This window comes from Sparus aurata, unplaced genomic scaffold, assembly GCF_900880675.1.
Source record: "Sparus aurata unplaced genomic scaffold, fSpaAur1.1, whole genome shotgun sequence".
In the NCBI taxonomy this organism is placed as follows: domain Eukaryota; kingdom Metazoa; phylum Chordata; class Actinopteri; order Spariformes; family Sparidae; genus Sparus; species Sparus aurata.
Genome location: NW_022045137.1, coordinates 52,040 through 69,115, shown reverse-complemented (window position 1 = coordinate 69,115; position 17,076 = coordinate 52,040). Strand labels below are relative to the sequence as shown.

Below are 17,076 nucleotides of genomic sequence, written 5' to 3'. Positions count from 1 at the left end.
AGACACACACACACACACACACACAATAGAAGATAAATGACACAGAAGAAGAAGAATATGGATTTTTCTCACCAGACTTCATTTAAAAAATCTCTAATTTAACAGTTCTCAGCTCTGTGCTGTGGATGTCTGATGGTGTGTTTACACTCACTGAGCTCGTCTCAGTCGTCTGTTATTATTATCTTCTCCATCTCCTCCTCCTCCTCCTCCTCCTCCACCTCCTCCTCCCCCTCCTCCTCCTCCTCCTCCTCCTCCACCTCCCCTGCCGCTCCATCTCCACACACTCAGCTGCATTATGACACACTGCCTCCTCCCTCCATCTATGTTCACTGTGTCTCTTCTGTCTTGTTCCTTCTCCACTTTTAGTTTTCCCTGCAGTCACCACACCCAGAAACACCTCCATCCGTCTCACTTAAGCCTCCACCTCTCCCACTTTTTCATCCTGCTTCTTTTCTCTCCTCTCTGCAGCCTCCTCCCTCCTCTCCTCTCCTCTCCTCTCCTCTCCTCCCTCCTCTCTCCTCTCCTCTCCTTCCCTCCCTCCTCTCCTCCCTCCTCTCCTCTCCCCTCCTCTCCTCTCCTCCCTCCTCTCCTCTCCTCTCCTCCCTCCTCTCCTCCCTCCTCTCCTCTCTCCTCTCCTCTCTCCACTCCTCTCCTCCCTCCTCTCCTCTCCTCTCCTCCCTCCCCTCCTCCCTCCTCTCCTCTCCTCTCCTCTCATCTCCTCCCTCCCTTGATCTCTCGTCTTGTAGCTCGGTGGTCGACTCTTAATAATTTATAAGAATCTAAAATTCAAATGAAGCGCAGGGAGAGAGAGATGGAGGACTCAGCTCTCTCTCTCTCTCCGTCCCAGCATCCCCGGCTGCCTCTCACTCCCTTGCTGATGGTTGCCGTGACAACGCGGGCTCTCGTCCTAGAAACCTAGAGTAATAAACGAAGAAGGAGAAAATGAGGAAAAGAAAAGCCCACGCCTTCGTTCTGTCTGCCGCTCCCTCTGTATCTCTCTTTAATTTCATCACGCAACAAAATAAAAGCGTGTGAACACACATGGAGCAAGATTTAAGAAAATAAAAGCATTTCCTGCTGAGTGGGATCACTTCAGGTGTTTCCTCTGTGTGTCTGATGCAGGTGAAATCTATCTTGTGCTTATTTTTCTGATTCTAATTTAACAGACTTTAATTTTGACATTTTTGTTGAGTGTAAATAATTGATGTAGTGAAGTCGTCTCACAGGAAGCCTTCATGTTCACTGTGTTGGTTTCATAAAGAGCTTTTAGATGTTCGGCGGTTTAGTTTCGATTGTGTCGCAAAATGCAGATTTTTGAATGACACGATGCACTTTTGCCTCAGAGAACACTCGGTTCTGGTCGGCTGGAAGGTTTTTACATTATTTAAACAAACCCAGGAGTCAGAACTTCCTCACCAGAGTCCTGAAGTCATCGTTAAAAGACTGCACATTTCAGCTGTGAGGTACTTTGAACGCTGACAGAAAGCTCCTAAATATAAATGGATTTAATATTTCAACACGTCCTCAAACCTGCAGGACCGACTGTCAAAAAAATTATATGCAAAATGCTGATGGCACAAATATAACAAACTGAATCAATCTGAAACCTCCAATAAAGACAGAATACAGCAGTGTGACGGATGTTTGAAGCTAGCTGCAGTTAGCATCTCTCTGGTTCCTCTGTGGGATCATTGAACTGGGTTCTGATCCGTCCAGGTCCTGTTGATCCAGATAATCTCCACAGATGAACTCCACTCTGTGATGTGTGAAGCTAAATTAACTGTGTAGCAGTAAGAAGCTAATGCTAGGCTACAAACAGACGACATCACGGTCACATGACTGAAACGTCTCCACCACTAAGAGTCTTACTGCACAATTACTATCCAGGTTTTCTATAAACTGATCAATGTACAAGTTGTAAAGTCAGAGTTAGAACAGTGTGTAACTAAAGTGGCCTGTGAAGACGGACTAGTGAGTAGATGAGTCTCCGTGTTCGCTGTGAGGACGTTTAATGTCCCCGACAACCTCTGTAGTCTCATTCAGACACTCGTTAGCAACCGCTAACTGTTTCTAACACATGAAGAGCTTCATGATTAAACTGTGGGACATTAATGATGATTTTATGTTGGAGAATAAACCAGCAGAGACCAAAACCAGCAGCGAAACACAACACGTTGTGTTTCGCTGCTGGTTTTGGTCTCTGCTGGTTTTCCCAGCAGGTGTGTGAACATGTTCAGTGTTTTCACCTCGAGTGTCACATGTGTTACTGACTGACGCAGACTCAGGTCGTCGTATTGAACTGGGATTTATTCCCTTCAAACATGAGCAGATACTCAACATCAGTATTCAGATCAACAGTGTCTCTGATAAATGTGAACATCCACATTATTCATTCTGGATGCTTCATAAAGCAGTCGATTTAAGGCATGCACAGGCACAAAAAGAGTCCGGTGTCAGGAGATAGCAACAGCAAGATCTAATAAGAGAATGACATAATGAAGTCGGTCCACTCATGCTAACAGCAGCCACCCCCCGCCCCCAGCCCCGCCCCCGGCCCCGCCCACCTCGCCAATTAAAAAAGCAATCAGGAAGCAGATTATACTGAGCGTCACAAACAGCAGATCGTCACGTGAATACAAAAGATCCAGAGAGGGAATAGAAATATAAAAATACAAAGATCAGGTGTCAAAAGAGCGTTTACAAAAGAAATGAAATGACAAACGGGAGTGAAAGAACAACTCTCAGACACAACAACACAAAACTACACAAAACAACACAACACAAAACAACACAGGCGTGTTTCCTTCAGCCAGGCGCCGCTGAGAGCGATGACATCACAGCAGCTCAACAGCCCGGTCGCTAAACTGAGAGTGAAATGAGACGTCGGAGGAAATCTGCAGCAAGTCGAACATTCTCTAATATATTTAGTCATATGAAGAGCCGGATCCTTCATGGACGGCTTTTTAAAATTACTATTAATATCGTCTACAGCTGCTGCTGCACGTTGACCATCTACTGAGGGAATCATGTCCATCTAAATATTAATTATGAGCCTGACGAAGCATTTTCACATTCAACTGATCACAAACAGTCTTATATTTCCTCTTTGGGTTTTTTTGGGGAACTTTTCCAGCTGATATGAGACGTAAAGTCTCCTCGAGACTTTGAACAATGTAATATTACTAAGTTTTATATTATGAAGAAAATATGAATTTACAACAGAGCAACAGCACAGCAGGTTCAGTATAGCAGCCTAATGTTAGCTAAGCAGCTAAAACATTGTGGAAAGACGAGCTAACGTTAGCTCGCCTGTTTCCTCACAGAGCTAACGTTCGCTAACAGCCTCACACTGAAGTTATCCATAGTTTTTCTATCTTTGGTGTAAAATCCAACTTTCATCATTTTCAGTTGATGATCTGTTCAGAACAGGATAGTTTCTCCTCTCTGTGTTAGCAAAGAGAATAATAAGAATGCTGATATTTAAAATACTACTGTAGCCACAGCTGCTACACTTTCATCATGTTGCCTGTAAACTTCTAGCTAACGTCCGTGTGTGTTAGCAAACGATAGCCTACGAGGCTTCTTGGTTTCTGTTCTCTCTCAGCTGTTGAAGCTGTTTGACTCTTATTTTGAAATTATGTCCTCCTACGGACGTGAATTTTGTATTTAACATCTTATTTTCTCCCTTGTTGGACTGTTAGCTTAAACTTAATATGAAAACTACAACAGCTGAAGGATTTAACCAGACCTGGGCCGCCCAACGTGGGGTCAACGCCCACAAGGTTTAATTTAGCTCGCCACGCGTGTTAGCATGAAAATAAGAGTGACAGGAAGTCAGTCGGCTGAGGGAACGCGGGAAGTTCTACAGAAGTCCTGAGAGGCAACTGGGAGATAAATGAAGGAACTTAGATTATCCCGACATTCTTCAGCTGTTCTTGCGTCCGGAGAGAAGAGAATTAAATCCCATTCATGGATCACTGGATCGTTTCGCCTCTCAGGACTTTGTATGAAACCATTTTGCATGTAAACAGAACAACGTGAACTCGCTGTCGTCTCACCATCTCCCTCAGAACGGATCGTTTCTTTGTGTTGTTCAGGGCAGTTTTCTGTTCACAATTAAAATTCTGCACATTAATATCATGAATACGATGTTAGTAGTGAAAATCTCCAAAGAAACAAAGCCGAGCAAAAACACAAAACGACAGCACGAGAGATTTAACAGTCAGTTCAAATCATCAGTGGAGCGATGTGACACTGTAGCGGCTCTGAGAGGTAGCGCAAGCAAGTTCTGTACAGAGACGGTGTACGAGTCCACGACCGGAGCAGAACCACTGAAGCGAGCATTCGTACTGACATCCAGCTGGACCACTGTTTGCATAATGTGATTAGTAAACAGGCATGCTACATACAGTACAGGAGGGGGTGGAGTGGAGGTGTGGGCAGGGCGGAGGCGACCTCACAGGACCCCCGTCCTCCCCCACCTCTGAGCCTGACCTCACCTGACCTCACCTGACCTCACCTGACCTCACCTGACCTCACCTGACCCCACCTGACCTCACCTGACCCCACCTGACCTCACCTGGCCTCACCTGACCTCCACGCCGTCTCTCACACGCGTCACTGCTCTCCAAACTTTTACTCCAACTTTCTCCTTCATGTGCATTTTTGGCAGCAGGTTGATTGTGGGTCAGTCACATCTCCATGACAACGTGGTCGGACATGTTGGAACTCGTCATAACATTTATGTACAAACAGTTAAATGAGGCTACAGTCTTCTGTGATAAATACTGTAAACATGCACGGGTTATAGTCGACGGCGGGCCGGCGTTCTCTCCTCGGAGCGTCCGTCAGTCACACGTTCAAACAGAGACGGATCCTGTGCAGGTTGGCACACTCTCTGCCGTTGGTGGAGGATTTCTGTGTAAAAATCAAGCTGTTCATCAGCCAGTAAACCACAAACTGTGACACATCAGAGCCAAAGCTGCGTCCAGCTCCCAGCCGGTCAGAACCAGCTGGTTCCAGTCCGTTTGTATAAAGACGGTGAACAGAACATCGTGTCCTGGATGTTCCCTCAGTGAGAACAACGATCCAGACTGCAGGTTCGCTGAGTTAAAAACGTTGTAATCGTCCTCAGAGCTGCAGACGTTCAGCACAGACCTTCATATTAACACACAAGCTGTCGGTTTTCTGTGTGTCACTCTGGAAAACTGGCAAAATTAAACATACAAAAGGTATATAATATAACAAACTGTGGGTTCTATAAGAGCGCTCTAAATTCCCACAATGCACTGCAGAGGAAACAGCGCTCAGATTGTTTCTGCTGATTTACAGGCTCGTCATTTCTTCTGGGTTATTACTGGAGTATGTTTTCATGCTTTACTGTCTCAAACTGTCCGCGGCTGTTTCAGCTCCTGTCTCTTTAAGGCCCCGCCCCCTGAACACCCAGTCTGCTCTGATTGGTCAGCTCACACACGCCTGAGCCAGCGCGGCTAACAACAACAGTAGCAGCTGTGCTAAATCGCTTCATACATGCTAATTCATAAATCATGCAAATGTGTGCCATGGTGACGTATTGTGATGTCACAAAGTCACAGAACTAAAGGCGGGGCTGCTGACGAGGCGTTCAGGGGCAGTGTTGTGTGTGGGACGGAGGAGCTTCTGTTGGTGCGGACGTGTTCGAGATCTTTTACATGCAGAAACATATAAACACTGAAGGACACAAAATAAATCTCCTTTAAATTAAAAGTATAAATCAAAGTAGAAAAATATTCTTTTCTAAGTTCATCATGCAGAATATTATTCGATTATGATTTATGAATATTAATGACTTTACATTCTGTCTGGTAGTTTGTGAAGTTCTTGTTATAATCTGATCTTAAGTGATAAAAAACATCTTATTTTAGTTGTTGATTACATTTTATATCAATAATTTTAATCTGGAAAGTACGTAAAGTTAAACGTGTTAAATCGTTTGCCTTTTGTAACAAACAGTTTAACAAACTCATGAGTTTATTTATTTACAGTTTGAGTCTGAACTTTGTTTGAAAGACGCCGTCAGCACATGAAGTGTTGTTTTATTTCCTGTTCAAAGAGCTAAAGAAGGTTCATGTTCTCTCACAGTAACTGCATCATTAAGATAATTAGTACAATTACTGCACGTATAATCAGTACGTAGTGGGAACACAGCGGACTTCACAGTGTTTCTATCAGTCGGGTTGATTATTTCTCGAAACAGCTGCACTGAAAAATCTTCATGTATTTTATTGACTAAAATAAAATCCATGAAGACTTATTAAATAATAATTTCGGTGTCGTTTGGCATAAAGAGACTGACGGCTGGAGAACAGAAGGGTCGAGGTGACGTTGTGGGTTTGTGAGATCTGTGACGGCGATCATTCAGCAGCTCTGCAGATCAGAGCGGAAACAAACTGACTTCATGTCCATTAAATGAAACCCTGCACCTCCTGTGTTCAGACACAACACTTCATTACGTCTGAATCAGAGGCAACACACAGCTCTCTCTCTCGTCACACACTCACGCAGGCTGCAGTGGGTCACGATAAATGTGTGTAGTCGTCTTCAGTAGGAACCAACGAGCCCGGAGCAGAGAGCCACAGACAGGAAGTGAGACAGTACTGAGAGACGGACTGATGTTGTTTGATTCTGAATATGAGATTCTGTCCTTCAACTCTGAGCTGATATGAAGGTCTGTGGTGGATCATTATTCACTGTATTAAAATACTGATAGTAAAACACTTTTTCAGAAAGATCGATGACAGGAAACCTCGATGGAGTCCCAGATGTGGAGCAGCAGCTGGAGAAGAAAAGGCTCGCCATGACGACCATGCAGCAGCAGCAGTGTGTGTGTGTGTGTGTGTGTGTGTGCGTGTGTGTGTGTGTGTGTGTGTGTGTGCGTGTGTGTGTGTGTGCGCCTTCACTGAACAGTTTGTCTTCAGTTCACGTTGAACCGTCGCAGCAGCAGCAGCAGAATCTCCCAGTCTCCATTTTTTGGCATCAAAAGTGAAAACCACGTCCCAAAAGTTTGCACCGTTACTGATCGCCTCGTGTGGAGATCAGAATAATCCCGTCTCATTGGAGACAGATGTGGTTTTCCATGACAACAGACGCACTCGATCATCGCTGAGAGAAAGTGGTCTGAGGAGGAGATGAGCTGCTGCCACAGAATCAAAGAACGTCTCGTCATCCTTCCGTTGCTCCTCTTCCGGCGGCGGCGTGTCGGGAGGGTTGTTGGAGGTAGAGCGTCAGGCGGATCATGCTCGTCGTGCAGCAAGAAACAACAGCGAAGTACAGGAACGGGTTTGTTTTTCATCTGGTGCAGGCGCTTGAGAACGATAGTGCTTCAGGAAATCAGAGGGGACGGTGTCGTGTCGGTCAGATGTCGTCATGAAGTCAGTCTCGCCATTCCAGCCGATTGTTGTCATCTTCATCAGGACTTTAAAATCACTGCAGACACACGAGACAGAATTACAGATAATTAAAGATATTTAAAGATCATACTGATCATTTTTATATGTTTTTAAAGATAACACATCTACAGAGCATGTCCGTTGAAGTCTCTGTTCTCCTTCAAACATTATTCTGATTGTGAATTAATCATTTTAATATGTTTTTTTGTTTGTCAGCCAATAGAATAACACCGTTGGTATCACGTGGTGTCTGAGTTTCATCAGTGTCGTGTTGATAAACCTGCAGAACTTTTTAACTGTCTAAACGTCTCCAAATAAACCAGATCTATGAGGCTGAGCGATGTGACTTACCTCCCCAGTTGAGGGCGATGGCGGCGGCGATGATGGCGATCCCTCCCAGGATGGCGACGACGGACAGGATCATGGCGTTGCGGCCCAAACGACGAGCGCCGTCGATGTTGCCCTGCTGCAGACTGTTTCGGGACTGAACACAGTGAAGAGACGTTTCAACCTTCAACTCATCAGCATTCGTACATTTGGTTATTTAAACAGTCACAACAGGAAGTGGCAAACTGTCTTGGTTTGGTGATAACAACAACCCACTGGGCTAGCTGGCATGCTAAAGGCTAACATGCTTGTCAGTGGAGGACATGCTAGCTCTAGCCAGTTAGAATCCTTCTCTAAGGTTGGCAAGCTAGTTAGCTTGTTTGCTAATGTAGAACTGGTGTCATGGAGGTTATTTAAGTCACTTGCTGAGAATAAATGACTCTGAGGTTTGTCTAAAACATTATGGTGCATCACAGCTAATGAGCAACGTTAGCTTCAAAGACCAGAACTGTCAGAACCGTCAGAACCTTCAGAACCATCTGATGTTAACCAAATGGTCTCAACACAGAAGATTAACGTGGATTTACTTCTTCTTCACATTCGTCTGATAGTTGTGACAGAAGAATCGATTCTGCAGCCAAATCTGACATTTTGGTAAAAATGCTAGTTTAGCATAAAGTCTGGATAAAGCACCAGATATTTGTTGTTTGCAGCTTCGAGCTCACTTGAGATATTCTGACTGGATCCCACATTAAAGTCAATATTTCTTTTATGAACATCGTGATCAGAATAAAATCTCTGGATTTCTTTTCAGTGAAGAACTTTATTGTTTATTGCCTTCATTAATAAACAAATAAGTTTCTGAATCCTGAATCTTAATGAGTATCTGTGTGTGTTTCTACAGTCGTACCATCACTGAGAAGGTGAGGGCGACGATGTTGATGGGCCACAGCGGGCAGAAGCAGGACAGGATGGCCAGGAACAGGTAGTCTCTCGGCTTGGACCCGTCCACAGTGGCTTCTGTGATGGCACTGGGCTGGCGGGTGAGCGAGGGCCTTGGTGAGCCCGCACAAACCGAGCCGGACCGGCTGCCCAAACCAGGCCGACCGTTAGCGTGACCGCCCGGCTTAGCGTGAAGTTTGGGCGACACAGAGGACACTGTGGGAGACGAGTCGACCCGGACGGGACCGACGCCGTTACCTGGAGGAGAAGAAGTTTACAGAGAATGATTTTAATAAGTAACAACAGATTTCATCCTTTTACAGAATTCTGTTTGTGAGGCGTCTTATAAAAGTTGGAACTGAGAGTCAGACAGGAAGTCAGAAGGAATTTAGACCAACTAACAAATCGTTGGTTGGAATCTTTCCCGACATTTTAACATGAAATTTTTAAAAAAAATTACAAAATACCTCGTTCACCTGTTTTCATGCTCAATATGAGATCTGGAAGTAGAAATAATAAAACATCCAGATGATTCTTCAAAGTTAACGGCAATAAAAATGCCTCCATTTGATCTAAAGTAACAACTCAATTAACAGAGATGGGAAGTAATTAAGTACAAATACTCAGTTACTCTCCTTCACTACATGTTTCCTGTCTGTGTACTCTGAGTATCTGTGTGACTTCTCCTCTCTACATGTGAACTTTCTCCTCCTCACAGCTTCAGAACAGCCTCGTTACTTTAGTTTGATGCATCTGAGGTGAATTCTGGATTCTTGTTATTTCCCAGCATCAGCAGACTGATGTGGACCAATCAGAGCACATCACGCACGGCAGACGCAGCGAGACGAGACAAAGACGTAAAAGCCGTAAGAAGGCGTAAACAGACAGAGAGGGAGACTGGAATGTGGAGAAAAGGCGTGTTAGTGTCTCGTATCTGCAGAGAGTTTCTGATTTTCTCTCTTTGTTGCTGCTCGGGACGCTTTACCAACCCAACATGTGTCTATTTGACGTCCTGGGAATGAGACTCAACAATCAACTGTCTTTGTGGTGCGTTCAGGAACAGCTGGGACAAATCCTACTGATTCTACCTTTAACTTTAATAGTCTTTGAATTCTATTAATATGACGTGAGCTTCAGTTAGCTTTGACCACAAATGTCCTTCAGAGGGAGACTTTTTACTCTGATACTCTGAGTACATGTCAGAGCCTGTAATCTATTACTTTACTGGAGTAAACAAGCTGGATCAGTACTTCTACTTTTACTAGAGTCTTTACTAGAGAACAATGTGCTGACAGTAGAAGTTGACATCAGGCAGCAGAATCTTCCCTGCAGATTAGAATTAGAGGGAGAACAGAGAAAAGAGATGATGGAGTGAAACACTGAACAGAGTGTTGGACGGTGTCCCTGGAGGCTCATGCACAGGTAAGGACAGGTGTATTTACTGGTCTCCATGTTTTCACTGATCACTGTCAGGTGTTCCATGTCTTTGCTCTCCTCTGTTGGTTTGGCATCGTCCGTCGTGGAGGGCGGGGCTTGATGCTCTGCGCTGAGCGGTTGAGAGGTCACGGCGGTGCAGTCGGCTTCTCCGTCGTGCTGCGTGCCGATTGGCTGGTCTGGCTGCTGGGACGCCTCCATGCTGCTGGACGGCTGGGCGGCGCTGGGACTGCTGGCCATCAGACGGTGAGGATGAAGCTGAGTGATGAAGAGGAGCTGAAGGCGGGGAGCGAGCTGGAAGAGACGGAGTGTTTGATCATCAACTGGCTGCACAACAGAACAACACCAGACGTCGTCGTTAAATATTTAAAAAGTCAACAGTCGTTTATAAATGGAACTTTTAGAGGACGTGATGAAAGAATCGAGACTCTGATGTGAAAAATAAAGAAAGTCCTGCTGAGAGTCGACTGTGTGTGAGCAGCTGAGGAAATCAGACGTGAACAAACCTCAGACACCAAACTTATTTATGGATCAGACGAGAGCCGAATGATCGTCCTCATCTGATCCCTGATCAGCTCTGACTGCAGGAAGAACCTCCAGCAGCACAGAAACAGGCTTAAATAAAAAGTGTTTCATTGTTAACACTGTATTTAAACACTTTTTATTATGCAGCCAACCGCAACAAAGCAATACTTTGACACTTTACTTAAATGTATATAATGCACATAACGTATTGTACTCTCTATATTTTATTTTATCTTTTCTCTCTGATTCAAATCTTTTTTAGTATTTTATTTAGTATTCTAAGTCCTGTACTTATTGAATGTCTGTCCACCTGCTATCGTGACGAGTACATTTCCCCGATGTGGGATAAATAAATGTCTAAAGTAAAGTTCAAACTGAAGCTGGAGATGAATCAAGTTTCTCATTGTTAATTTGGCTTCACGACTTTTTGTGAGACAGAATAATTCTGCAGAGTGTTTGTGTTCAGCTGGATGCTTCTTGGTTTCTTCCTCAGCTCAACAATAAAATGCTGCACTACTTGAGTTTCGATTTCTGTGGTAGAATAAAAACTTGGATGTTCAACTAAAAGTCAAACGCTCGAGTCCTGCGACAAAACGCTTCATCCACTTCTGTCACATTTTGCTGTTATTGATACACCAACTCTTCCACCTCAGCTACAAATTAAAAACGATGTACTTATTCTAATTTTCACAGTTTCTGCTCAGGATTTTTTATGTGCAAATTGACAATCTGCAGGAAACTGTTGGACAGAAAAGCTTCAACACGTTCTGACTTCCAGCTCATTAACACAGCAGCTCGTTAAGCGGCCTGAAGCTTTAAACTATGACACAAGAAGTTAGCAACAATACGTGACACGCAACGGCTTTCAAAATAAAGCTAGTTGAAAAACAGTTCACACACTGACACATAACTTTTGGACCGTTCTTCGTGCTGTGAAACGTCCTGGTTCAGATTGAATTAGATTAAATCAGTAACTACCGTCCTGCTGTTGGTGTGTTCATCATCATGTGTTGTTCTGCTGTTGGTGTGTTCATCATCATGTGTTGTTCTGCTGTTGGACGACTGATCTGATGGTTTTTGTTGCTTTAAACTTCAGGTTTTAAATTCATTCACCCCACAAACATCCTGCAGCAAAGTGAGACGGCAGAGCTGCAGCATCGCTCGTATTCACACTGTGAGACTGAACACCTGCTGTGTTATTAAAAACTGAGTCGGGAGATTAAAGAGAGAATATTAAACTTCTGCGCTGTAATAAAAGAACATTATTACATCTCTCAGATGAAACTGCAGACAGCAGTAAGTCTGCAGCGTTCATGTACTCTGAATATTAAAACACAGTTTCCTTCACGTTCAGCACGTCAGAACATGTTTCATATCTACAAATATAAAACCTGTCACATTATCACACAGACGCCAGCTGCAGGACGTTTCTAGCCGTGTTTTGTGGCGACAGAATGTCTTTTAAACCGAAACATGCTTTCAAACCCCGTCCAGACCGCGAAGAACAGCGCTGTCACAGCATGAAACTGAAAACTGAACCGAAAAAACGTAAAGCTGCAACATCTGTGGTCGCAGAAACGTACATTTCCAACATTTTTACTCTCTGGATCAGAAATAAACATTTTAACATCGTGATAATGAACTTTCAGACTCGACCTTTAAGACAACAGGGAGGAGACTTTGTGCTAAACTCCATCTGCTGAGGAAAGATTGAAGGACGCTGTGGTGAGATCTGTTTTAAGATGTTAGTTAGTTTATCTGTAAAGACTTCAACAAACCACAGGAAGTTACCAACGACTCACAACAAGATCCACCATCCAGAGCAACAACAAGACCGTTTCTGTTTCCTCCAGGGTTATAAATATAAACACACAGATCTCTGTGTGTGTGTGTGTGTGTGTGTGTGTGTGTGTGTGTGTGCGTGTGTGTGTGTGTGTGTGTGTGTGTGTGTGTGTGTGTGTGGGCTGGAGGTTTCTGGCTCCTGGTCGTTGTGTAGGTGGACATGAGCTCAGTCAGTATTTGATTTGAGTCCCGCGGGTCGCTGCTGGAGTTTATTTAGACTCACTGAACGCCTCTTTAAACAGAAACACCAATAAAAGTGTTAATCAGCTGCAGATATAAATATATATATATATATATATATATATATATATATATATATATGCTCCTCCTTGAACCGGCACCTTATCGTGGTGGAGGGGTTTGAGCACCCGAATGATCCTAGGAGCTATGTTGTCCGGGGCTTAATGCCCCTGGTAGGGTCTCCCAAGGCAAACAGGTCCTAGGTGACGGGTCAGACTAAGATCGGTTCACTCGCCCCTGATGAATATAACAAGACCAAGGACGTGCACGTCGCCCGGATCGGCGTCACCGGGGCCCCACCCTGGAGCCAGGCCTGGGGTTGGGGCTCGCAGGCGAGCGCCTGGTGGCCGGGTCTCTGCAACGTGGGCCCGCCCTCCCGTGGGCTCACCACTCGCGGGAGGGTTCAGAAGGGGCCGGTGCAGAGGGATATGGGTGGCGGTCGTGGGCGGGGGCCCCGGCGGCCCAATCCCCGGATGGTGACTCTAGCCATGGGGACATGGAATGTCACCTCACTGGGGGGGAAAGAGCCTGAGCTGGTGCGGGAGGTTGAGCGGTACCGGCTAGAAATAGTCGGGCTCACCTCCACGCACAGTCTGGGCTCTGGAACCCAACTCTTTGAGAGAGGCTGGACTCTCTTCTACTCTGGATTTGCCCGTGGTGAGAGGCGGCGAGCTGGTGTGGGCTTGCTTATAGCTCCTCAGCTCAGCCACCATGTGTTGGAGTTTACCCCGGTGAACGAGAGGGTCGCTTCCCTGTGCCTTCGGGTCAGGGATAGGACTCTCACTGTTGTCTCGGCTTATGGGCCGAACAGCGGTGCAGAGTACCCGGCCTTCTTGGAGTCCCTGGGAGGGGTACTGGAGAGTGCTGCAACCGGGGACTCCGTCGTTCTCCTGGGGGACTTCAACGCCCACGTGGGCGATGACAGTGTTACCTGGAGGGGTGTGATTGGGAGGAACGGCCTCCCCGATCTGAACCCGAGTGGTGTTTTGTTACTGGACTTCTGTGCTAGTCACAGTTTGTCCATAACGAACACCATGTTCAAGCATAAGGGTGTCCATATGTGCACGTGGCACCAGGACACCCTAGGCCGGAGATCAATGATCGACTTTGTGGTCGTGTCATCTGACCTCCGGCCGTATGTCTTGGACACTCGGGTGAAGAGAGGGGCTGAGCTGTCAACTGATCACCACCTGGTGGTGAGTTGGATCCGCTGGCGGGGGAGGAAGCTGGACAGACCTGGCAGACCCAAACGTATCGTGAGGGTCTGCTGGGAACGTCTGGCAGAACCCTCTGCCAGGGAGATCTTTAACTCCCACCTCCGGGAGAGCTTTGACCAGATCCCGAGGGAGGCTGGGGACATTGAGTCCGAATGGACCATGTTCTCCACCTCCATTGTTGACGCGGCTGTCCGGAGCTGTGGCCGTAAGGTCTCCGGTGCCTGTCGCGGCGGCAATCCCCGAACCCGGTGGTGGACCCCGGAAGTAAGGGTTGCTGTCAAGCTGAAGAAGGAGTCCTACCGGGCCTGGCTGGCCCGGGGGACTCCTGAGGCAGCTGACGGGTACCGGCAGGCCAAGCGTGCGGCAGCACGGGCAGTCTCGGAAGCAAAAACTCGGGTCTGGGAAGAGTTCGGGGAGGCCATGGAGGAGGACTACCGGTCGGCCTCGAAGAAATTCTGGCAAACCATCCGGCGCCTCAGGAGGGGGAAGCAGTCCTCCACCAACACTGTTTACAGTGGAGGTGGGGAGCTGTTGACCTCGACAGGGGACATCGTCGGGCGGTGGAAGGAATACTTCGAGGATCTCCTCAATCCCGCTGACATGCCTTCCATAGAGGAAGCAGAGGCTGGGGACTCAGAGGTTGACCCATCCATCACCCAAGCCGAAGTCACTGAGGTAGTCCGTAAGCTCCTCAGTGGCAAAGCACCGGGGGTGGATGAGATCCGCCCTGAGTACCTCAAGTCTCTGGATGTTGTGGGGCTGTCTTGGCTGACACGTCTCTGCAGCATCGCGTGGCAGTCGGGGACAGTGCCTATGGACTGGCAGACCGGGGTGGTGGTCCCCCTATTTAAAAAGGGGGACCGGAGGGTGTGTTCCAACTATCGGGGCATCACACTCCTCAGCCTCCCCGGGAAAGTCTATTCCAGGGTACTGGAGAGGAGAATTCGGCCGATAGTCGAACCTCGGATCCAGGAGGAACAATGCGGTTTTCGTCCTGGCCGTGGAACACTGGACCAGCTCTATACCCTCCGCAGGGTGCTCGAGGGTTCATGGGAGTTTGCCCAACCAGTCCACATGTGTTTTGTGGACTTGGAGAAGGCATTCGACCGTGTCCCTCGTGGCATACTGTGGGGGGTGCTCCGGGAGTACGGGGTCGGGGGCCCTCTGTTAAGGGCCGTACGGTCCCTGTACTGCCGGAGCAGGAGCTTGGTTCGCATTGCCGGCAGTAAGTCAGACCTGTTCCCAGTACATGTTGGACTCCGGCAGGGCTGCCCTTTGTCACCGGTTCTGTTCATTACTTTTATGGACAGAATTTCTAGGCGCAGCCACGGGCCGGAGGGGATCTGGTTCGGGAGCCAATGGATCTCATCTCTGCTTTTCGCGGATGATGTGGTCTTGTTGGCTCCTTCGAGCCGGGACCTCCAGCATGTCCTGGGGCGGTTTGCAGCCGAGTGCGAAGCGGCTGGGATGAGAATCAGCACCTCCAAATCCGAGGCCATGGTTCTCGACCGGAAAAAGGTGGCCTGCTCCCTCCAGGTGGGAGGAGAGTTCCTGCCTCAAGTGGAGGAGTTTAAGTATCTTGGGGTCTTGTTCACGAGTGAGGGAAGGATGGAGCGTGAGATTGACAGACGGATAGGTGCAGCGGCCGCAGTAATGCGGTCTTTGTATCGGTCCGTCGTGGTGAAGAGAGAGCTGAGCCGAAAGGCGAAGCTCTCGATTTACCAGTCAATCTACGTTCCGACCCTCACCTATGGCCATGAACTTTGGGTCATGACCGAAAGAATAAGATCCCGGATACAAGCGGCCGAAATGAGTTTCCTCCGCAGGGTGGCAGGGCGCTCCCTTAGAGATAGGGTGCTCGGAGTAGAGCCGCTGCTCCTCCACATCGAGAGGAGCCAGCTGAGGTGGCTCGGGCATCTGTTTCGGATGCCCCCGGGACGCCTCCCTCGGGAGGTGTTCCTGGCATGTCCCTCTGGGAGGAGACCCCGAGGAACACCCAGGACACGCTGGTGTGACTATGTCGCCCAGCTGGCCTGGGAACGCCTTGGGGTCCTCCCGGAAGAGCTGGAGGCAGTATCCGGGGAGAGGGAAGTCTGGGTGTCCCTGCTCAGGCAGCTGCCCCCGCGACCCGGCCCCGGATAAGCGGTCGAAAATGGATGGATGGATGGATGGATATATATATATATATATATATATATATATATATATATATATATATATATATATATATATATATATATATATATATATATATATATATATATATATATATATATATATATATGTATGTATGTATGTATGTATGTATATATATAAAACACTGGTGTGGCCGAGAGGCTGAAACGTTTGGACAACACCGTCTCTGATAAATAAGAAGATTCACTGAGCGGTTGGAGGATTATTAAAGAACTGACGGGAATATAAAAGCTTTGAACACGTGAGGAAACTTTACTGATCAAAGACATGATGACAAAATATTGACTTTATGTATTTAATCTAATCTTTCATCACAAACAAGAAAATGCTGTCTGTGTTTTGACCTTCAGGGCCACCGTAGTCTCCCATCTAGTTTTTAATTTATTTACACTGACTCAACATGATCCTGTTTAATATAATGGAACATTAAGTGTAACTAAAGTGATATTTGTATCATTTTTATCTGCTGAACTGATTTAATCTGCCTGTAAAAACACAGAACAGAATAATGAAGGTCAGTCATCAGCACATGTTAGAATCTGTCTTTTTATTTAATAATCTAAATCCAGCCTGAATCCAACACGTGGGTTATTTTTAAATAACTTCTTTACTTTATATCTTTAAAGCCTCAGATGTGAAGCTGCGTCTGTGTTCATCCTCCGCTCATCGTGTCTCTATGAATAAATGTTCCTGTGATTAATAAGCAGCAGCAGCGTGGTTGTTGTGAACGCCACCGATCACTCAGGCTCATTGATCAGAGCTGCAGGACAAACTGCTTCTTAAAGAGCAGATTTGGGGAAAGCTGAGCTGCAGCAGCTTCACACTGAACAGCGTAACGAGCTGTCGCACTGGATGGATGAGTCGCTGTGTTTCCCTGAGGAGGAAACGCTGCAGCGCTGCTGACAGACGCAGTCTCTCCCTCCACA

General features: G+C 46.7%; 1 protein-coding gene across 2 annotated transcripts in view; it reads right to left on the bottom strand.

Moving 5' to 3' along the window:
* Positions 1-3,954: 3,954 nt before the first annotated feature.
* LOC115577944 (trafficking regulator of GLUT4 1) overlaps positions 3,955-17,076 on the bottom strand; it is a 17,907-nt gene continuing 4,785 nt past the window's right edge. The window contains exons 2-6 of one of the 2 annotated variants that reach the window (XR_003983315.1): positions 10,139-10,424; positions 8,665-8,954; positions 7,779-7,911; positions 4,520-7,464; positions 3,955-4,489 (exon numbers count right to left, since the gene is read on the bottom strand). Coding sequence is in view for 1 of the 2 variants with exons in the window: in XM_030410804.1 (XP_030266664.1) it covers positions 7,448-7,464; positions 7,779-7,911; positions 8,665-8,954; positions 10,139-10,370 (672 nt within the window). In the remaining variant the exon portion in view is untranslated. Of the gene's footprint in view, positions 7,465-7,778; positions 7,912-8,664; positions 8,955-10,138; positions 10,425-17,076 lie in introns of both variants that reach the window. The other variant, XM_030410804.1, reaches the window with a different exon arrangement.